General features: G+C 50.2%; 1 protein-coding gene and 1 long non-coding RNA gene across 7 annotated transcripts in view; one reads left to right on the top strand and one right to left on the bottom strand.

Annotated features, from left to right (window-relative positions):
- The first annotated feature begins 98 nt into the window (after positions 1-98).
- On the top strand, positions 99-5,695 carry LOC132333904 (uncharacterized). The gene is made up of 2 exons (XR_009488295.1): positions 99-4,015; positions 4,351-5,695. It is a non-coding gene; the product is annotated as an uncharacterized LOC132333904 (long non-coding RNA).
- The window catches only part of ATP11C (ATPase phospholipid transporting 11C), a 57,224-nt gene continuing 39,985 nt past the window's right edge, over positions 4,809-22,047 (bottom strand). For 3 of the 6 annotated variants that reach the window (XM_059859453.1, XM_059859452.1, XM_059859454.1), the window contains exons 22-29: positions 20,811-20,956; positions 20,381-20,440; positions 19,240-19,367; positions 16,480-16,615; positions 14,645-14,710; positions 13,768-13,871; positions 12,213-12,366; positions 4,809-8,132 (exon numbers count right to left, since the gene is read on the bottom strand). In XM_059859453.1, the coding sequence (XP_059715436.1) occupies positions 8,016-8,132; positions 12,213-12,366; positions 13,768-13,871; positions 14,645-14,710; positions 16,480-16,615; positions 19,240-19,367; positions 20,381-20,440; positions 20,811-20,956 (911 nt within the window). In that variant the 3' untranslated portion in view covers positions 4,809-8,015. Of the gene's footprint in view, positions 8,133-9,252; positions 9,349-9,429; positions 10,290-12,212; positions 12,367-13,767; positions 13,872-14,644; positions 14,711-16,479; positions 16,616-19,239; positions 19,368-20,380; positions 20,441-20,810; positions 20,957-22,047 lie in introns of those variants that run through there. The other 3 variants (XM_059859455.1, XM_059859456.1, XM_059859457.1) reach the window with 3 other exon arrangements.

Here is a 22,047-nt window from a genome sequence, read left to right as displayed (position 1 = left end):
CGCCCCGGTCCGGCACTGGCACCGCCCCCGGCCCCGCCCCGGTACCGGCACTACCCCGCCTCCGCCCCGGTCCGGTACTGGCACCGCCCCCGGCCCCGCCCCGGTACCGGCTCCGCCCCCGGCACCGCCCCGCCCTGGTACCGGCACTGGCACCGCCCCGGTCCGGTACCGGCACCATCCCGGTCCGGTACCGGCACCGCCTCCGCCCTGGCACCGCCCCGGTCCGGTACCGGCACCATCCCGGTCCGGCACTGGCACCGCCTCCGCCCTGGCACCGCCCCGGTCCGGTACTGGCACCGCCCCGGCTCTGCCGCCCCCGCTCCCGGGCATTTCTTTCCCTTTTTTTTTAGCTCCTTCCCCCGCTTTTTGCTTCCTGGTTTGTTTATTTGTTTATTTGTTTGTTTCCCTTTTCCACCTTTTTTTTTCCCATTTTTCCCCCTTTCCTCTTTTCTCTCCTTTTTTCCCCCTTTATTCCTTTTTCTATTTTCCCCTTTTTTCCTTTCACCCTTTTTCCTATTTCTTTAGTTTGGTCCCTTTCCCCCTTTCTCCTCCCTTTTCCCCTCTTTTTTCCCTTTTTCTTTTCCTCTTTCTCCCTTTTTTTCCTCTTTTGCCCTATCTTTTTAGTCCTTTTTCCAGTATTCTCCCTCTTTTGCTTTCTTCTTCCTTCCCCTCACCTTTTTCCTTCCTCTCCCTTTTCCCTTTCCTTTCCCTTCCCTCCCCTTTTATTCCTTTTTTTTTCTTTAATTTGCCACTATACCCAGTGCCCCCCAGCACACCACCCTGCAGCTGGATTGCCTCCCTGCCTTAGTGCTTATAGCACTTCTGTAGGAAAAAAAAAGAAAAAAGGCATTTCCATCCTCTGCAAACAGCATTCTAGCAAATTCCTTGAACAATTTATGAGCACTACATTAAACTGTACCACAGCCCGTGCTGGCCAGAGCTCCGAGCACAGCACTGGGCTGACCCATCAGGCTCAGCTTTCCTGATGCTGAGGCTCAAACGATGCCAGCTCATTCTCTCTGGAGCCTGAGCTGCCCAGGAAGGCAGCATGGAGAAGTAGGTGTTCCTGTTTTTCCAAAACAACCTTTTAATTATGCTCTTTACTATAATAGCAGCCTTTTTCCAACACTTCAGCAGTCAGGGCTATTAATTAAGGAGCCATGGTCTAACAGTGGTAATATTAAACCCAGCATCTTTTGGTAGGCCCTTCTTACACTGATACAGAATTTTTCAGGGAAAACCAACCCAGTCAGCCAGTGCTCCTTGTTGGTGACACAGCAGGCTCTCACTACCAAACAGTTTGGAGAGATGATTTTCTGCCTGGTCATAAAGCACTTCTTGTGTGACAGGGAGAGCTCATGTGCAGTTACTCATGAAAAAATCAGTCTGATAGGCAAGGCTACAAGCCAAGAAGGAGCCTTGCCACATTCCTGCTGTGTTCTTATCGCAGGAATGCTGCTTGACCCAAACTGCCCCTGCCCAGGGAGAGAGGGACCCCTCCAAGTGCTGAGGGTCCCTGTTTTGCCCCACCTCTGTGCAGGGGATGCTCTGCTGTAGCTGGGACTCATCCCCCTGAGTGTCACACAGCTGCTTCTGACACAGGATTTGGGGAGAATGAAGGCACCCTGGAGAAGATGCAGCTGTCCCCCCCAAGGTTTCACAGTCAATCCATTTCTTGCTCTCTGGACGGAAGGCAAATTCATTCAGGCAGGATCTGGATGAGGCCTCTGCAGCCCAGCCCCCTGCTCGAGCCCCAGCTGGGCTGGGCTGGCCCCAGTGCAGGCAGGACCCCTGCACAGCCAGAGCTGCACTGCTGCAGGACCCCTGCACAGCCAGAGCTGCACTGCTGTGGGAACCCTGCACAGCCAGAGCTGCACTGCTGCAGGACCCCTGCACAGCCAGAGCTGCACTGCTGCAGGACCCCTGCACAGCCAGAGCTGCACTGCTGCAAGGACCCCTGCACAGCCAGAGCTGCACTGCTGCAGACACCTGGAACCCTGCACAGCCAGAGCTGCACTGCTGCAGGACCCCTGCACAGCCAGAGCTGCACTGCTGCAGACACCTGGAACCCTGCACAGCCAGAGCTGCACTGCTGCAGGACCCCTGCACAGCCAGAGCTGCACTGCTGCAGGAACCCTGCACAGCCAGAGCTGCACTGCTGCAGGAACCCTGCACAGCCAGAGCTGCACTGCTGCGGGAACCCTGCACACACAGAGCTGCTCTGCTGCAGACACCTGGAACCCTGCGCAGCCAGAGCTGCACTGCTGCAGACACCTGGAACCCTGCGCAGCCAGAGCTGCACTGCTGCAGGACCCCTGCACAGCCAGAGCTGCTGCAGCAGTGCAGCTCAGCTGACACAGGCAGCCTCGGGCAGCTCGCAGCTGGAAAAGCTGGGCTAGCTCAGACTGGAGGGCAACTGCTCTTGGCTTTTCCTTGTGGGACAATTGCTCGTGGCTTCTCCTAATGGCCACTGAGATTCGTGGTTTGGAACCCTGGCTGCTCACTTTGGGGCATTTCTCTACCAAGGCCCAGCTCTCAGGCTGCATCCTCCAGCTGCCCACATTTTACACTGCCAGCAGCTCCTGGGCTCCTCCAGGGCCAGGTGTTACCCTCTGCCTGCCCAGGAGCTGATAAACTGAGAGAGAAGCAGCAAGGAGACAGATGGAAAAGGAACACTGACAGCCAGACACGTGGCTGTTTCTTTTTCAGGGATCTCCCGTCCAGGCCCCAGAGCAATGTTCAGCACTCTGAGGGAGGCATTTCCAAACTGGTGCGTGAGGGGCACAAGAGCCCTTTAAAGCTGTGGAAAATCTTGACAGCACCTGTTTGCAGAGATTTATTTCATGTGGGTGCAATGCCTCATCCTTAATCTAATCTTAGGGAGAAGGTGTAGGAAGAATTCCAACTAATTTCATTAATTCCAGATCAGGGGCTGAAAAAACCCACTCAAACAAAATTCTAAAGCTCTTAAATTTGAAAAAAAAAAAACCAGTTTTTTTCCTCTCTTTCCCACATTAAGGCTAGAAGGTTGGGTTGAGACTGGAGCCATTATTTGGATTTGAAAGATCACCCTTCAAAGATACCTGTTCAGTCAGGCGCTGAGAACTGGAAAAACAGAGCTGGCTAAACACAGGTTAGAGTCAAAGTGATGTCCAAGGGAATTGCTCACCTCTGGAGTAAGCACAGCCACAGCAAACTACTTGTGCAGAAGAGTAATTAACCTCGGGTTGTTTTTATGAGCAGGGGTTTTAGGAGGACTTCTTGTGCAGACAGCATTGCCCACTCCAGGGGTACTGCCCAGGGAGGGTCTTCCCAAGCTGCTCCAGGCAGCAGACCCTCCACAGCCTGGCAGAAATCGTGGCCCCACGGAAGCCAGCCACAGCTGCACAGATTTAATCAGGAGGAGGATTCCATGTCTCCTACTTGGATGTGAAAAAACAAAGGGCTCCACTCTGTTCTCCCACTCTCACTTTCCTGCGTCAGTCAGACCTGCCTTAGTTGTTGCTACAGCTCCTGCTTTTGGAAAGGAACACTCACAGGTGCACACACACCCCCCTTCTCCAGGCCACTGTGTATTTTCCAGCTTAGCAGGTGACCCAGATGGGTGAAAGTGCCAAGCAAAGCCCAAAGGCAGCAGTGAGAGCGCTGTGGCTGCATGTCCTGCACCAGCTGCAGGGGACAGCGAGGACAGGGACACCGTGACCCCTCCAGGTGCCAAGAGCCCTCACACGCCAACAGCCTGACCTTCAAACCACTGCTGTCCTTGTTAAAAACCACCTTCCAACACCACACTGCTTCTCCTTCCTGACCAGGCTGGTTGAAATGCTGCTTTGGGGCTTTCTGAAGCACTCGGTGACCTGCGGCCAGCTCCCATCGCCTCCACGCACAGCTCCCGTCCTGCCAGCCCTGAGTGAGATCCTCTGCAGCCCTTCAGCCATTCTCACTACCACTCCTGGTGCTATTAAGATTCTCAATGCGTGTATCTGGTTTCCAATAGTACGAGCTGCCGGGAAAGGTTAGAGTTTGTTTTAAATAGCTCAGCCATCTGTCCTGCGGTGCCTGATGGGAGCTGCAGGCATCCAAGCAGCCAAAACAGAATTTTTCAAACTGTCAGTTTCTCATTACAAACATTTCAGCTTGAAACAGACCCGTGTCCTTAAAAAGAAAGTTAGGACTATATATTTCTCGTGCATTATAAAAACACTGTGAGTCGTGCTTCAGCAGTTTCCTTGTGCTGTTGGAATTTCATCAATGCAAATATTGGGCCTGCACCTCACCAGCACCAGGCACTTTGCAAACCTCATTTGTGTATTTCGAGGCTTTGAACTAAAAAGTATTTATTTATTACAGGCAGCCACGACACAGAACCAAGAACCAAAACAGAGCAGTAAGGAAAACACTTCGTGACTGAAAATCAGGCACATGGACCTCCATCAGTTCCAAAATGTCAGCTGAAGCCCTGGGTTCAGCTATTCTAGAAAGTTAAATCAATTTATTCACTTAATTCACAGGACGCACTTTCAGAATTAAACATTCATTTTGAGGGAAACGAGGTGAGAGCACACAGGCCAGCTATGTGCAGCAGCTGATACCCACAATTGCTAATACACTGCTGGAAAATAAAAACGGATGAGAAGCAAGCAGTGCTTCCTTAGGCAAATGCTGCTCCACATCAGACAACCAAGCAAGACCTTGCTGGCACCCACCCCACTGTGAAAATGCAGATTGTGCCCCTAGTACTGCCCTGGAAAAGCCCACACAATCAACTACCCCCGAGGAGTGTCCACGGAGATGAGAGACAACAAATATATATTAATCAGAACAACATACCAAAGTTTATTGATTACTTCAAACAAAAGTTTCTGTAATGAAAAAAGAGCAAGTTGCATTCATAAAAGGTAACATTCACATTCAATTTCCTTGATATAAAGCAACATAAATGTATAAAATTGCATTTAAGTGAAAAAAATGTAAGATTGCAGTCCTTTTTCTTTGCAAGAAGCTGAAAATGTATCTGCTCATTGCCTGTATATAATTTACATTTTCTATACACTACATGTTTTTTTAAAAAAATTTGTAGCTGGGAAATTGGATAAATGGTGCAGTATTAGGAAAGTTTTTCAACGGTGTGTGTACAAATTCAATTTGAAGCTTTGATGCAATTCCAAGTCATTTATAATATTCTCATAACAATCAGGATTAGTTTTTGAAAAGTCGCTATGACTACACCAAGCTCCACTGTTATCACGTAAGAGTTTGAGAGGGAATCTTAATTACTTTCCTTATCTTTCAGCATCACTAGTCAGTGATAAAACTTCAACAAATGATTATGAGAAAACCCCAGCCTTTTTTCCTTCAAGTTTCTCCACCGAAAAGCCTGTACTGACCTTTACTGTACCTGACAGGCAGCACGAGTGCCTCAGGAACGAGCACCCAGCACAGCATCCCTGTCCCACTGCTGCCCCACACCTCACTGCCCAGACCAGCCCTCTCCTGCCCCTCTCTGACCTCAGGAGGGGCCCCTGGTTCCCCCGAGTCACCCACAGCAATCAGGATCTCGGTTTTGCCATTGCTGAGTGACCAGGATCAGCTCTCCTGCTGGACCAGGGCAGCCTGGCTCTCCTTGGCACCCAGCCCTACACCAGGGCACCATCTGAAGATCCAAGCCCAAGAAAAAACTGCATTTCCCCCAAAAGAGCTGTATTCAATCATTCCACGTGAATTCCACCCCGCACACCTTGGGTTTGAACACACAGCTATTGCAATGGCTTGTTCCAGCTGGAGACAGGACACTTGGAAAGGCCAAGAGAAAGATGTGGCTCTCAGAAGGCTCTGTCTGGAGACAGGCAGCAGAAATTATCCTGGTTACATGACTATCTGAGCAGTTCACACACACACATCAGGTTCCACTGCTCCCACTGACACCACCAATGGAATCCCAGGGGAACAGACTTGGACTCTCGGAGCAGAGCATGACACAAAACAAACTGAGAAGCAAGGTGTCAAGCTTGGGACCATTCGGGCTTGGAATGGTTTTGAATCACAGGAATGAGGCATTTTAGAGCCCCTTTTTCAGGTTATGTAAACACAAGTCAGCAACCGTGTATTTAAGGAGAATGGTTGGATTTGGCATAGAGAGCACATCTTCATGGTATTCATCCGACACTTGATCTGTAGGCACCACATCCCTGCAAGGAAAGCTGAGCACAAGGTCTGCAAGTCGAATTCTGGGTCTGGAAATGAGCTAGGAAAGTGGGAACACCAAAGAAGAGCAGGAAATGAAAGCTTTGCCCATGGACACATGCTGGCAGTGCAGCTCCTGCCCTGCATGCAGCAGGAGCCGCGCCGCGTGCTGAGGCCAGTGCAGAGTGCATGGCACAGTGCTCCTGTCCATCCGTCCCCTCCCGTGCTGGGCGAGGGCAGAGCAGCCCAGGGACTGTGCACTCCCCTCTCCCACTCAGGGAAGGCCCATCCAACGTCCTCAGGATGCAGGAGAGAACGTGCCAGCAGCCGATCCGCTCCAGGCGCAGATGAACCGCGGGGACGGCGGCCAGAGAGCCAGGCTCGGTTCTTCCAACGATTAACGGGCTGCAGTTCAGCAAAATTCAGTGAGGGGAGTGTTCTGTCTACCCCAAAGAGCTCTGCTGTACGGACACGACACAAAGCTGAACCAGCAGGAGCCAAACCCAGCGGCAGTGCAGAGCTTGCTGCTTCTGAAACGAGCACCCAAGCTTCTCCCAGCAGCTCCTCTGGGGGACATCAGCACGAGGCAGGGACTGTCACACCACCCAGCAGGGGCACGCAGCCTGCTCTGCCACTGCTCGTGACTTAACACAACAAAAGCTGCTCTTTCCACATATGAAGTATCAGAGGAAAAAAAATATTGAGAGTCAGGCATCTCACCTTTGCTGTGCAGAACCTAAAGAGGAAAGTTCCTACTACCATGGTACAGGTAGATTTAAAAAGAACATGCCAATTTAAAAAACAATGTAAAATGAAATCAGGTTCATGTAGTCAATTTTAAACTGTCTTCTTTTTTCTTAGTGCAAATAACTCAGGATGCAGTTTTATACAGCTGCAGGTTGACAGGCACAGCCCACGTCCCTGGGATCAGCCAAGGACCACACTGTCCCTCAGGCCTTTAAAGTGTTGGAGCCACTGCACAGTGCAGTGATGCAAGCACAGCCACAGGAGCCTGGGCACTGGGGCTCAGAGTCTGGCACAGCCCAACTCGTGGGATTCCTTTTTCCCCCACGAAAGCTTCCTTCCATCACAAGCAGCCACAAACCAACCTTTTCTTCACTCTCCAGCAGGAATAAACCCACCAGCAAACCAGTTGTGGGAGGATGCTCGGGCACTTCCCAGCACTGCAGGTCTTCACACGGCCACCACAGCTGTGGACAGACCACAGACTGTTTCCAGCTCCACCTGGAGGAGAGAGTGGCAAAGATTTCTCCCGAATTTTCAGTGACCCTGCCGTGTGCATCTGGGAACCCGTGGCTGGGAGGGGGCAGCTGCCAGCCAAGGAGCACAGCCCCAGCACCAGGAGAGGGGCTCCAGGGCTGCATCCACCTTCTGTGAGGGGAGCAGCCTCTTCCCAGTGCCTTCAGGGGGCTGCAGGGGAATGTTACTGGGTTGAAGTCTGTGCTACTTCTTTGGTCAGGCAGAGCAGGAGCTCTGAGCAGCCCTGCTGCTCTCGGGCAGATCTGCAGCAGGCACAGAAGCCCCAGGGGAGAGGGGGCTGGCACTGCACTCTCGCACTTGGGTCCATGCTGTTTTGGGTGAACTCCTAACGATGCTGTCTCAGCCTCCAGTGATGCAGGATTTGGCAGAACTGGTTTTCCTGGGAGGGCAGGGAAGCCTCCAGACCAAAGCCTAACGGGAACGGCGGGGGCAGTGCCCTGGCTGCTCTCCAGCAGGCTGCTTGCAGTCCTTGCTGCTATCAAAGGTCACTGCCAGGTTAAAGCCACGGGGTTCCTACAGCAAGAACACCTGCAGGGTTTGTGTGGAGCACTTTAAGGTATCCTGAGAGGATATCTTTCTGCCAAATTAGTAACAGCATCTTCAGCCTTCACATAACCATTCTCTATACGTTTGTATGACACTAACACAGGCAGATCAAAGGGGCCAGCCTGCAAAAATCAGAAGGAAAACAAACACGTATTGCAACTGTTACATTCCCAAACCCATAAACCTTTCCCTGGGTTATTAAAAAAATATATATAGAAGAAGAATAATTAGGCCATGATAAAAGTGCCAAATATCATTCACAACCAAGTAATCAGATGAAAAATGTTCAGTTTGCAAAAGCTGCACGAAGTCTCAAAGTGGCATCTGCCCCACTGTCCCCTGCAGCTCCTGTGCTGGTCCAGCCACTGCCTACACCAGTCTGCACCAGTATGTGGTGGTGGAGAGCACCACCTAATGTCCCTGGGGAAGGACTGGCTGCACTGGAGGCTGGCAAGGCTGGCTGCTGGCCCTGCCATGCCCATAATCTGATTTCTGCAGCAGCAGGTGTGGGCACACAGGTGCAAGAGGTTCATAGGCAGTTATGTCTGCAGCTCACCACACACAACATCTCCCCTAATGCATAATTGTGAATTCAATTAGGCACTTTTACTGTTTTCATTCTGGCACTGGCTTACTACAGAGTTTAAAATCAACTCACAGGAGGGTGCTCTGGGTGTGTGTGCAGACACACGGACACCGAGACCTGCCTCTGGCCCATGTGCTGGCACACACAGCCAAGGACATGTGTTTAGTTTCCATCTGTGCAGATGAATTAAAACATACTTATTTCTATCTGACAGAACAGCATGCACCCTAGAGAAAGGAATTTTGGTACAATTCAGATGCAATACTGGAATCATTTTAACAACTGAGATTTCCATCCTTCACTGTAAATGTATCAGCATTAGTTTTTACAACCAGTGTTAGCACAACTCAGGCTGCACTCTCACATTAAATTTTGTGCTAATATTAGACTGCAGTAGCAGTTAGACTGAAAGATTTGCTTACATATTGCCAAATACTTGAAAGGATCTGTACAGATACGGGATTCTGAAGAAGCTGGAGAGTGCAACATCCCCAAATTAAAATGCATCCCAAGCATTGCATCTCCATTCCACAAGGACAGGTGCCCCACACCGAGAGTCAAGAGGATTACAAGAACCATGGTTTAATTGATTTGGAGAAGGTTACATTTGGTTAATCAATGCCTTTAACACCATCCCAATCCTCAGGACAGGGTACCTGTTACAACACATTAGACTCATCTGAGAATGTTCTTAAAAGAAGAGGTCTGACAGAAGGTCTGGCCGACAATGAATCAGGTGCCTTCCTGCTGCTCTGCAACAGCGAGGCAAAGAGACTTATAGCACACGAGCCCTGAGCCTGCCTGGGCCAAACAGCACAGGACACACAGCCCCTCTCACAGCCCCTCAATTCACAGAGCAGGGGGCAGCACACCGTGACCAGCACTGGCTGGCTTTGCCGTTCAGGAGGCATGGGAGGCACTCAGAAACTGGCCCTGCTCCTCAAAGTGTTTGGGGACTGATGCTGCAGGTGCTTTTGAGGGAGCAGGAACACACCCCTGATCTCCACACATCTGGTGTTTTTAGAACAGCAAGTCATGGTGGAGAGCTGCAGTGAACCCAAACACCAGGGACATGCAGCCAGGGTGCCTTGCTGTGGGTGACCCCACCAGGCCCAAGGTCAGCAGGTCCCAGACTGTCCCTTGATGTGAGGGCTGTGGGCTGTGGCTTAATCCCTCACACAAAGAACAGCAGCACTGACAAGTGGATGGACTGGGGCAGCTCCTCCTAGGTCAGACAAGCCTGAGCCATTTGACAAGTGACCCAGAGGACAATCAACATCAACTCCACCTTGTCCCACTCCTATCTGGTCCACTAACACAAAGCTACAGCAAGGAAGGAGAGTGTAACCAGCTGTGTCTGTGCCCACCTCACCTGGGCATCCTGAGCACAAACAGCTCACCCACCTGAGGGGCAGCAAGAGACCCAAGGGGAAGAGACAGACGGAATATTTCAGCAAAAGACTTAAATTAAGGCAAAAGGCAGGGGAAAGCAAGGTTCTGCTGTGTGAGCAAATCTAAAGGTGGGCTTTCAGGAGTTAGGCATTAGAAGGAAGAAAGAAGCAGTCGAGCAAGCAACACATTGCGACTCAGAAAGGAAATCACCTTATTCACTCCAAGAAAAGCTGTGATTGCTGGAAGTTTGAGAAAGCATGAAGATAGTGGATGTTCCTGAGGAAGGAAGGCGCTTCGTTACCTAGTTCACAACAGCACAAAAGACAGAAAATTGCAGTACAAGAAAGAGAAAGGCAGAAACCAAGGAAAACACAAATGCGCCTTGCAGTTAAAAAAACAAACAGAACCAAAACAAAATAAAAACAACCACCACATTACCACACAGAAAATTTAATAAAGGCTGAGCAGAGCTGACGTGCTGTGTTATAGGAAACTGGGGGTGAAGCCCTGTCCCTGACTGGGATCAAGGGCAAATGCCCAACAACCTGGCCTAAGTCTGTCCTCGCCTTCCAGAGGGACCCTTGGCCACCAAGCTGTGGTTCAGGCCCCCATACAATGTCCCTAACTTTGTTTTTCCCTGTATGCTTCCCTTGGGACACCAATCTTGATTTTATTTCAATATTAAGGTCAGGATTCTTAACAAGGGTTTTGATTTGAAATCATCTACCTGGTCCTAGATGCCTTTACAAATCAGGCAGCTGACTTTGGTGTCTGATGGCTGGCACAGATATCCAGAGCTGGTGTCTCCTTCAGGCACTTACAATAAAGCTCTTACTCAAAATGTACATTTAAATATGGCTCAGCCTGTGTTTAGTTTGGGATGCACCTCTGAAGAGACTTTGCTAGTTGACACTCACTTTGCTTTGCTAAGTGATTTCACAAGAGCCTTTGTTAAATTAATAAAAAGCTCTTGAAAATACTCTTGAAAGTAAGTATTTCAAGAGGGGATGGATCTTAGATCACCAGCTGAAGGCAAAAATGGGTCACCTCCCAGGTGAGCTGAGCTGGGGCTCAGAAATGCCCAGGTCACCCTTCCAGGGCACTGCCCCCAAGCTCTCCTATGTCTGCAGCTCAGAGCAACTCACTCCCAGCCTAGAAACTATTAAATCATACTCAAGTGGAAGAAGTTACATGGATCCTCACAAAACACAGCCACAGCTCTCTGACCATCTCTCCTGTTTTCAACTTCAGTGATGCCCCATCCCTGGGAGTGTCCAAGGCCAGGCAGGATGGGAATCTAGGGAATGGCATCCCTGCCCTGGCAGGGGGCTGGAACTGGGTGTTCTTTAAGGAGCCTTCCAACCCAAACCTTTCTGTGACTCCCCCAGTGACCAGGGCTGGGGGTTATGTGACTGCATGTGAGCCCACGTCCAGCTCACGTCCCTTCAGCTGTGCCCTACTGCAGCCCTGGCACAGGCAAACCCCAGGGCACGAGGCCAGGGCTGCCTGGCCATTCCCCCAGGCTGCCCAGGAGAGCTGCTGCAGCAGGGGGAAGATGGCCAGGGGAGCAGGGCTGTCCCTTGGGGACACTCTGCCCCCCTCGGGGACAGCAGAGACAAGGGGCTGGGGGCTCAGCACTGCGAGTCCTGAGCCTGGCAGTGCTGGCCTTCACCACTTGCAGGGGCACTGGAGAAAACATTTAAGAGGATTCCACATCAAAGGGAGCCTCCTCCCAGCAGTGAAGGAGAGCTGCTAAGAAACCAGACAACTTCCAGGGACTGTGACCACCACGGTCTGAGCCTGTGGTTGTTTATGCAGGATGGACAAATGGGACCAGAGCTGACCCTGCTCCCACTGCAGCAGCACCTGGGAACACAGCCAGGGGAGCAGCCTGCCTTTCTGACATAAAAACAAGCAGGTTTTTTCAGGACAAGATAAAGTGTGTTTGCTGATCAGTTCAGGCTGGACAAGGCTTATGCTCTTCTCTAGGAGACACCACACTCCCACCCAGCAAAGGCACAGGCTGACTCTCTCCCTGCTACAGATCTAGGCAGTATTTTTAGAATAACTTGACATTTTTGGCATGTCAAAGAGCAAGGCAAGACTCTAGAAAGCCTTCCCTGAGATGTGAGTGGTACGTGGTATTGTTAAAGGTTCATCTGGTGCCTAAGGGTAAGAACAGTCTTCCTAAAAATACAGTGTGATACATCAGCTCGCTCCTTACCTGATGATTTTTCTCTTTTATATTTTTTAAAACTATTAGAAGAATTTCTGGGAAAAGGCTGATAAAGATCAGGAGAATTATTGCCAGCCACGTGGAAACAGAAGTCAGCATGTGAGCAAATACAAAATACATTCTTTGCTGCTTCAAGAAAGGCCTGAAAAAGAAAGGATACAAATAAATTCTGGTTAACAGGGGTTTTCCAAGAAGATCAGAATCAAAAGGAGACTTCAGGTAAAGCTGTTAGCAGTTGTGCCTCCCTTTCAGACAGATGGAAAAGGCACAGAAGCACACTGTCCATCCTCCTCCTAATGCACCTCCTGCCTCCAGCTGCACTATTTCTGGAAGAGTGTCATGATCCATTTTGCATCTTCCACATTTGTTTCTTTTCAGGGTGGGAAGGGGTTCGAATTAAGCCACCATCACTGAAAGATAAATTATTCACCTCATCAAAAACCAGGTCATTTTATCTCAACTTCAGGCTTTGCTATAGCTTCTGGTTTGGCTTTGATAGTGGAAATCCAGAGTCTCTCTATCACAACAGGTTATTTGCCTCTTCCTCCTTTCCTTGATGAGGGAGAGCAACCAACAGCTGCTTGTGAAAAACACCTCATCAATAACTGATGACAAGGATCCCAAAGCTGGTTTTGCTTACTGTTAGGTGAAAAATATTGAGCTATGCAAGTTAAGCAGTAGAAAGAGTTTCCAGCAGAAAATTCACATCTAGCACAGAGATGTGGCTAGATTGCAGATTTGGATCTGTTGGTCAGCAAGAGTTAACTGAAGAGCTAAAGCTTGTGACCCCCACACAAAATATTGAAATCTGTTCCACATCCTTGGGAGCAGGTTGCTGGATCAGGGATCCAGCCAATTTCCTATGGCAAAGCAAAGGGGTAAAACAGAGATGTGTCTACTGTGAGTGTCAACTGAGCATTTACTGCAGCACAGGAAATACAAAACTGAAAAGTTTGTCATGCACTGATGTCACCTGCTTTTGCAACACATTAAACCTACAATCCTGGCTGCACTCAAATCAGGGAGAATTTCTTCATTCCAACACCAAGACCTGGCTTTCTTCTGCTTATTTCTCCCTCTGTCCCAGAGGGCCAGGTGCTCTTGCTCTGCATCTGCCTCAGTGGTTCCTTCTGTTGCACTGAGGTTCTTTCCACCACAAGTTCTTTCTGTCTCTCTCCTCCACAGGCACAAACAGACCCTAAAGGTTTAGTCTAGAACCTCCCAGTAAAGACAAGAGCCTCAGCAGCAGAACAGCAAACACCTCCTGCCAAAGCTGGGCACCTGGATGATGCCCAGGGCGTTTTCTCTCCTTGAGGCTCTTCCCTCTGCTCAAACACGTGTCATGGTGCACCAGCCCCCTTCCAGCTCTGCCTCTGGGTGGGTGTTGGCTGCAGGCAGCCCTGCCCCACCCAGCAGAGAAGGAGCAGGGCTGCACACCCCTTGGCACCTGCCAGTCTCAGGGTGCCCCTAAGGAGGGGGGCTGCACTGCCAAGGGCAGCACTGGGCACTGCCCTAAGGGCAGGGGAAAGAAAAAGATACTTGCCAAATGACTCCTCCCCAAAAGAATGAGAAAAACACATAGAAAGCAAGGGAGCCCCAAATCACAAAGTGGTTCATCCACGTCCAGAATCGGGTATCCAACGCTAGCTGTGGGAACAAAGAGACAAAAACAGGCTTTAGAGGCAGACTGCATTGCATTCATAGGACATTTCAGACTGGTTTCACATTAAGCTTGAAGGTTCTCCAAACAGCTACCTCTGTGCACATGGGCACGAGGAAAAACATCTTCAACGTCCACAGTCTGGCACAACGTTAGCAGGGAAACAGTGGCATTCTAATGGTAACTGACACTTTAAAATGGAATACATTTGATGCAACCCCTGATCCTACAGGAAAGAAACATCTAAAGGTTACAGGGACTGTAATTGCCTCTTGTCACCACCTGCTGTCCTGAACCAAACACAAGAGACCTTTTGTAAGGTCTTATGCAAACAGTTTGTTCTGGAAAGCTCCAAGAAACAAAATAGATTTGCTACTGTTATTTGACACATGTGCTTTTGTGATCACTTTGGCACTCAGCCTTGTCTGAAACAAGGTGGACAAGCCCAAATTCTCTATTGCTCCTCTCCTCCTGCTGGAACTGAACATCAAGAAGTGAAAGTGTGGGGAAAAGTCAACCATAACCAATGGCAGTCCTCAAAAGAGGGGAAAAATAGAAAAATAATTTAAACAAAACAAACACTTAAAGATGACCGACTACACACAGGAAAGTAAGCAGGTTCTGCCTCTACAGGAGAAGATTTGAGTGCGGTGGAAATCACTGAGACACAATCTTCAGCACATTCACCCCATGATTTCACAGAGCACACCAGCCTTGGACAGGCTGCAAGCAGTGCCAGAACAGGAAGGGAGATGCTGACCTTGAGAGTGACGGTGAACACCAGCACGGTGAAAACAATCGTCCCAAAGGTCCAGTTCCCAAACACCTGCAAAACACACGGCACTGCCACAGCGTCCTGGCCTTCTGGGGAGGCCCAGGACGGGGACAGGGGCAAGCAGGGAGCAGGGGAGGGCAGGGACAGAGCCACAGAGCCACAGAGCCACAGCCACGGGCGCTGGGCAGCTCCCGGCACACGCGCCTCGCACGCCACCCTGAGCCATGCAGTGCCACACAGACAGGTGACAGAGCTGGGACGGGACAGGGACAGCCTCCTACTAACAGCAATGTCAATGAGGACACAAGTCATTGCACCACCTGCAGCTCAGGATTTCTTGGCAATTGACTCAGTTTCTGCTTTCTCGCCACACCCATCATCATCATCATCACATCTCTCTGCAGTCCCCTTGCAGAAGGCACCAGAGGCTGCTGGTGCTGCTCCAGCTGGTTGGTTTGTGGGTGCTAGGGACTATGCACACAAAGGAAAGCAGATACTGTATATAAATCCAGTGATGGCAATGAATGGGAGAGATGCTTACCAAAGGCTCTCAAGTTCTGAATGCATACATTAAAACAGAAAGTGAAATGTAAAAGTTTCCAAAAAATGCAAAAAAACTAAAGTCAATAGGAGTGAAAAACGAGTCAATCAAACATACATGGGTATTATGAACAATTGCTGGTAGCAGTTCTTACAGGCATAAGTGTTTACAGAACAGGACATAACCACAGATCTTATTGTAGTGCCACACAGACTGGACCTCTGAAGGCATTTGCAGAACACATCAGTGCTTCATGTTTCACTCCAATCCAACCAGAATGGCTGTAGATACACAAGAGCACTGGTCTGACAATACAGGGGGGGCTTGACTGCATAAAGCTGGGGCCATAAATGCTGGCATTGATGCAGTGGATGGATATACACACAGAAATTTCATCAGCTTTTCTCCAAGTGCTAGCCACTAAAAAGAGTTTTGGTGTTTTCAAGGGTCGCAAGTGATGGTGTAAAGTTTCCCATCAGCCAAGATCTAATAAAATGCTGCACATTCCCTTGGGGAAAAGGTCCTGAAACCACTCAGGCCACCACGCCTGGCAGCTGCCCTGCACTACTGCTTTGCTCTGTACTCAGTTAACCAGCAGAACAAGAAAAAATGAGAAAAAAGGAAAAATTAAAAAACCCTCCATCTTTTGTCCTCCTCTTCCTGTGCAAGTCAACCCCAGCAGCTCCCACAGCAATGCAGGGGCTCATCCCCACAGCAGAGGCACGAGCAAGCAGGCAGCAGGGACAACATCCTACTGCCTCCAGCAGCTGAGGACTTCTGCTGCCTCCAAAACAGGAGCAAAAGGCCAGCCCAGCCTTCCCCAGGGAAAAGAGGCTGAAATCACAGCCCCAGGCAGGCACAGCACCTGAGCTCCTAAGGAGCACCATCTCATCAAGGTGGGCTAGCTCAGCTGCTCACAGCCAGCCCAGCACGGGCTGAATTTGAGGCTGTCACTGGTGGGAAGGACAGACACTGCCCCTGCCCTGGGCCAGTGCCTGGGTCACACAAGGAGGGGACGAGCACTGTGCAAAGCTCACTGTGCTGGGGCAGAGCTGTGACTAGTCATTTACCTAGTGAGCATAACCAGCTCTGCCCCGTTTCCATGGCAATCTGGAAATGTTTTATTTCAAGCATTTGCTGCAGGATCACACCAGAAGCAAGGCTCCACCGTTGGACAAGACTGGAGACACAGTGCACAGCTCAAGCAGATATTCCCTGCCAGGCGTGTCAGAGGCAGCACACAACACAAACACTCATCTTCTCTCTCTGGGGCCGTTACCTTGCCGTTGTCTTCCAAGGATGAGTTTTGAAAAAGAAAATAAACGCCAAAGAAAAACACGAGTCCTTCGAAGGCGCCCAGAAAGGTCCAGTACAGGAAGGGCCTCCACTGCAGCATGGCATTGTCTGACACCTTCCTGCCAAGAGATGGAGTAACAGCACCATCAGCACCAGCTCAGGCTGTGCTGCAGAGCCCCTTGCAGGCAGGGCTGGGGGCAGGGAGCAAGGCTGTTAGAGGGAGCCCTGCTTCCACCACCAGCCACGACTATTCCTGCAAGTGCCACAAGGGCAGTTCCCACACACACTCAGATTTTTAATCAAAGTACTTGGCAATAAACAGCAAACACTCCAGAGAGATTATTTATCCAGGCAGAAAACTCCACATCCTAAATAGCTAATCAAAGCATGCTTGATGGAAACCAGGAGATAGCTGGGCACTGGCATGATCTGCCTGGAGTGGAGGCAGAGGGTCACACCAGAGCCTGGAGGGCCCACGGAGCAGAGACAGTGCAGGAGGACTCAAGGGGGGAAACCACAGAAATACCTGTCAGGACGTAAAGAGCACTCCCAATATGCAGCTGCTGATCATGAGAAATCACAAGAGGTTCAGCATATGAATTGTTTTGCCCTTCTCCTCTAGGTAACTTGGATGACAAAAGCACAAAGTGAACAGAGGCAATGTTGTCCTGAACCTCTCCTGCAGCCCCCAAGCTGCCCATGGTATCTGACATTTTCTGCTAAATTTTAAAAGCAGGGTAAGGCTAAAGAGCAGCTGTATGGGATGCATGAAATCCGAGGTGTTTCCCTCTTATTGTTGAAAGCACAAAGTCCTTTTTTGAGAAAAGCTCTGCAAGTCCTGTTCCCTGAAGTGGCATTTTTCTGCACAGGCTGAAAATAACCTCCTGAATTGTATGGTGGGTGTTTGTATCACAGGGGTTGTAGCAGGAGGCTCTTGGCTGAATGCAGGATGAGATCTGGCATGGAGGCAGCAGCAGCAAATGGATGGGCTATGATCAAAGCTCTGCAGGGACCACACACAGGGCTGGGGAGCAGAGGGTGGCTCTCAGGGCAAGAGGGAGTTAAAAACATTTCCCTGCATCATTATTTTTTCAAATTACTTTCTGTAAAGCCCCCACCTTTTCTGCATTATTCTCCATAGCTCCTAAAGCAATACATCCACTTTCAGCAAGATGCACTTTGCACACCTGTGTGGTGCTGGGCTCCTGTAACTGCAGTTTCTGAAATGAGATCCTACTGAAACCCACACACCAGGATGCTGTGACCACGTTCTAACACATGTCACAACTTGGGTCTGAGAAACGAGCAAGGATAAACCAGACTGGAAGCGTGGGCTATTGCAAGCAGAGAAAATACAAGCAGCTTCCTCCCTGTGAGCTCTGTTTTGCATTCCCATTTCTGTCCTGCAGTGCTCGTGGTAAACAGGCTTTTCCAGAGCCAGGATCTGCACTGCAGCAGCTCAGCACTTCCTCCAGCAGCGGCGCAGCGGGCGCTCTGCATCCAGCAGCACATGCACAGTCATGAATATTCCAGCTCAGGCTGCTTCCCCTCCACACACAGACCCCAGAGAGCAGAGAGCCCACCAGGGAAAGGCACAGGGGCCTGCTGCTCCTGCTCTCTGTCACACAATATTCAATTACCAAGCTATTTAAAAATCCAGAGGTGGCATTTTGCCACAGAGTGAAGGAATACAGAGCACTAATCAATCATGGCTCTGAGTGTTTACTTCAAAACCACCCAAGCCCCTTCCCAGCCTTACAGCTCTTGCTGCATTCACTGCTGTTTATACCTAGGGCAATGTTCACATGGTATTTCAGGCACCTGATAATTCCCTTTGCTGTCCCTGCACACAGACCACTCCACTGCTGAGGAGCACCACAGTGACAGGGCTGGCACGGGCACTGCCCAGAGCAGCCCTGACCTGGCTTCTCCCACAGGGCTGAGCTGACTGCCAGGCTGGGGAATTAGCAGCAGGGATGCACAGAGAGGGGCTTCCTCCAAAAAACATCTTCCTTAGCCTTTGCTGAAGGGCTGCCCCAAGCATCTGTGTGGGCAGGGCTGGGAGGAACATGGAAAGCTCTCTGCTCCTGGGCAAGTTTGGAGCCTCTCCCTGCTGCAACCAAGGAGAGAAAACGACAAGCAGAGCAGAGGGAGACAGTCTAAGATGTCCTTTCCCTGGGCAACGTGTCAGCAAACAGTGTGTGGATTGATGAACAGAGCTCCCTGGGTTCTGGTAAGGGGACCTGGCCTGTGGAGGGGCAGCCTGGGGGACCACATCCACTTAGACAAGCTGAGAAACAACCTGCCTGAGCTGGGCTTCAGAAACATTCATCTTTCTGAAAATGAATGGATCTCTTTTCCTCCTGAAGGCTGCACCTCCCCTCCCTGCATTACACACTCCATCACGTGCTTGGCTCAAAGGTAACGGGAATGAACGGGCTGGCCACACTCACAGCTCCATTTTTCTTCTGGATGGATTCCACCCACAGTTTACCCTTTCACAGAGATACAGCAGTGCAGTTTGCTAGACCAGATGCTGTCAGAGAGCACAAACAAGCAGCAACAGGCAGTGAACACGAGGCTGCTCAGCCTGAATGCAGGAACAGCTGGGCCAGGAGGGACAGAAATGGCTTTTTCTGCGCTTCTTGGGGTGCCATCCCTGACACAGGGACACCTGCACCAAGAAAACCCAGCCCCAGCTGGCAGAGGTGTGCAGAGGCCTGCCCAGCCCAGCAGTACTCACATGTAGAGCTGAGGGTCCGAGGTCAGCGTGTCAATGCTGATGTGCTGCTCCAGGAGGCTGTAAGCCAGGATAGGCAGCGACGTGAAGCAGATGTTGTACATGGTCAGATAAGCAGCATCATACAGGGGCTTAGAGGAGGAAGAAAGGCTCACATGAGACAGACAGAAAAAGGCCTCTCCACAAAGAAATGAAACCAGCTCCTGCATGCCCTCTGTCACACAGATCCATGCCTGTGTCACCCAGCACTGCTTCACTGGATGGAGCTGGGCTGTGTGCAGTGCAAGGGGGAACAAGGCACCTGCAGTGCCCAGGAACCTGCCCCCACTGACAGCAAGTTTTGTAACTGGCTGGTCTCATCTCCAGCTTATCCCCCAGAAAAACAGGACTACACAGCCCTTATCACAGCTTTCCTCTTGCTGCTGTTTCTATTAATACATCTGAGGCCTCCTGGGGCTCTCTAAAGACTAGACTGTTTTAGAGGAACTACAGCTTCTTTTTTTTTAAGAAACAGCAAGTGTTTCTGCCAAAACAAGCAGAGAATTCTCTCTCACCATTTACTCTTCCTGTTACTTTTGAGCCCAAATAGACACAAAAAGCCCCTTAAGTTGACACAAAAGCCAAAGCTCTTGTCTCCAAGCACATGAACCCACTCACACATGGATCTGCCCCTCTGATGTTTACTTGGATTAAACAAAGCTCTGGTAACACTCATTGTGTGTCTTTTTCTAAAAGACATAAAGGAATGAACTGTTCTTCCTTCTGACATTTTTAATGCAGTGAAATGCAGCAGAGGAGACAAGATCAGGAAACCATTCAAAACTGGTTCTTGTAAGAAAAGCAGAAGTAGCAAAATCAGGTGCTGCCAAACAAGCAAAGCCCTTTTTTCACTACGTCAGGAAGGTGTCCACCTGTGTTTGCAGCTGGTGGATGGGAAAGGAAAGAAAGCAGACTGCTTTCTTCCCAGTTATGGTCTGAAAATATTATGGTCCAGACATGGTGCTGAGCAACAAGGTCTGCTCCTACTGTCCTCTAGAGCGAGGTGGTGAAGGGACAGGATGCCAAAAGCCAAGTCTCTGCTAGGAGGCCTCACTCTGCCACTTGCTTTTTATCTTGCCTTTATAGACAAATTAGTGGAAGTTACCTGCTGTGAGAATCCACAAAAGAACTGGTATAAAAACTGTGGTAAAATGAAGCAAAGGTTCTGGGAAAACAAAAGACAAATGGTCAGCAGGGAAGCACTTGACTTCTCAGTCTACACCCAAGCAGTTTTTCCTGTTATCAGACATTAGTGTCTGACATTACAACATCAGACAAGGTAGGGCACTTGCTCAATCAAGCACAAAACCAACCCTGTGAGCAGTTAGTATCTGCAGGAGACACCAGAAGAATGCTCACATTGCCCTGGAAGCACTGTTTTCAATGGACAGGCACAGGGCAGACACAGCCTGTCCCAGGGAGGGAAAACAGAGCTACAGAATATCCCCCACATTTTTTTCCTCTTTCTTGTTTCATTCTATTTCCGAAGAAATGCACAGGAAAAACAAAGAAATCAGCTGCACACTGCCCCTTACCTTATAGAAGAAATACTGTACAAGGTGTGCTATTCTCACATAGTACAAATGCCCGTGTGCTAGCAGGAGTTTCCTTAAGTGTTTAAACTTTGGCACAGCATAGTCACTGTTTCTGGAGGCCTGGCGTCCTTCTTTGCCCTTTATCCCTGGAGACAGAAGCATGGCAAGGGTTAATCCAAAGGGCTGGGATCTGGGTGCTGCTCACATCACTGTGCCTCAAGGCTGGACAAAGGCTGAGTTCCCTCCAACACGAATACTTTGTGTGGTTTTGGCTCCACAACACTCAGAGCTGCTCTGGAGTTTCTAAGCTAGATCTGGCTGCTCTGTGATTTCCTGCCTAAGAGCCTGGTGAAGGGGGTCTAGGCAAACCTGATGAAAGATAAGGAATGGGTTCCCCTGGGCTGGCCAGCATCTCACACAGCTCAGTTATTCCCCTGCAGCTGCTCACCCTCCCGAGACATCCCCACAGAGCTGTTTTGCTCACAAAAGCCACATGCAGATGGACTGCACTGCATTCCCTTCGTTAGAGGGCACCACAGCATTTCCAAAGCCCCAAAGGAAGAACCTGCCCTCTCTCTTCCCCTGACCCTTCCTCAGAGGTACTGCAGGAGGCGCCCCAATTTCAGACACCCACCTGCAGAGAGGAGGAGCCTCCAGCTGCTGTCAGTCACAGGGACACCGCAGGCACAACACACCTGGGCATCAGCCCCACAAACCCCCGTGGGTCCTGTGCTGAGCTACTGCCACAGCTGGCACTGGGGTCTGGCCCTGTCACTGCACTGCCACTAATCACCATCTGTTTGCTGCCTCTGCCCTTTCTCCCTGAGCCCCAAGCAATTCTTACCAGCACCACTTTGGTCACAGTTTTGGAGCACAATCTGCAGTGTATCACTGACACAGAGAATGGTGCTAGCACAGGTGAGCAGCAGATGATGATCTCACCTCTCTCTTCCACAATGGGCATGGTAAAACATTGGCACAGGCTGCCCAGAGAGGCTGTGGGTGCCCCATTCCTGGCAACATTCAAGGTCAGGCTGTACACTGCTCTGAGGAACGTGATGGAGCTGAAGATCTCCCTGCTCACTACAGGGGTTGGACCCTTGAAAGGCCCCTTCCAACCCACACTATTCCATGATTTCAGGCATTAATCTGGAGTTAAACTCTGCCTCCAAGGAAAGCAAGAGCAGACTTCCCACATTTTTCATTGGGATTGGTTTAGCCCCGTGCAATCAGAAAC

The sequence above is a fragment of the Haemorhous mexicanus genome, chromosome 14 (assembly GCF_027477595.1).
Source record: "Haemorhous mexicanus isolate bHaeMex1 chromosome 14, bHaeMex1.pri, whole genome shotgun sequence".
NCBI lineage: Eukaryota > Metazoa > Chordata > Aves > Passeriformes > Fringillidae > Haemorhous > Haemorhous mexicanus.
The sequence above is the reverse complement of the archived record's forward strand: the minus strand, read 5'-3'. Positions and strand labels throughout refer to the sequence as shown.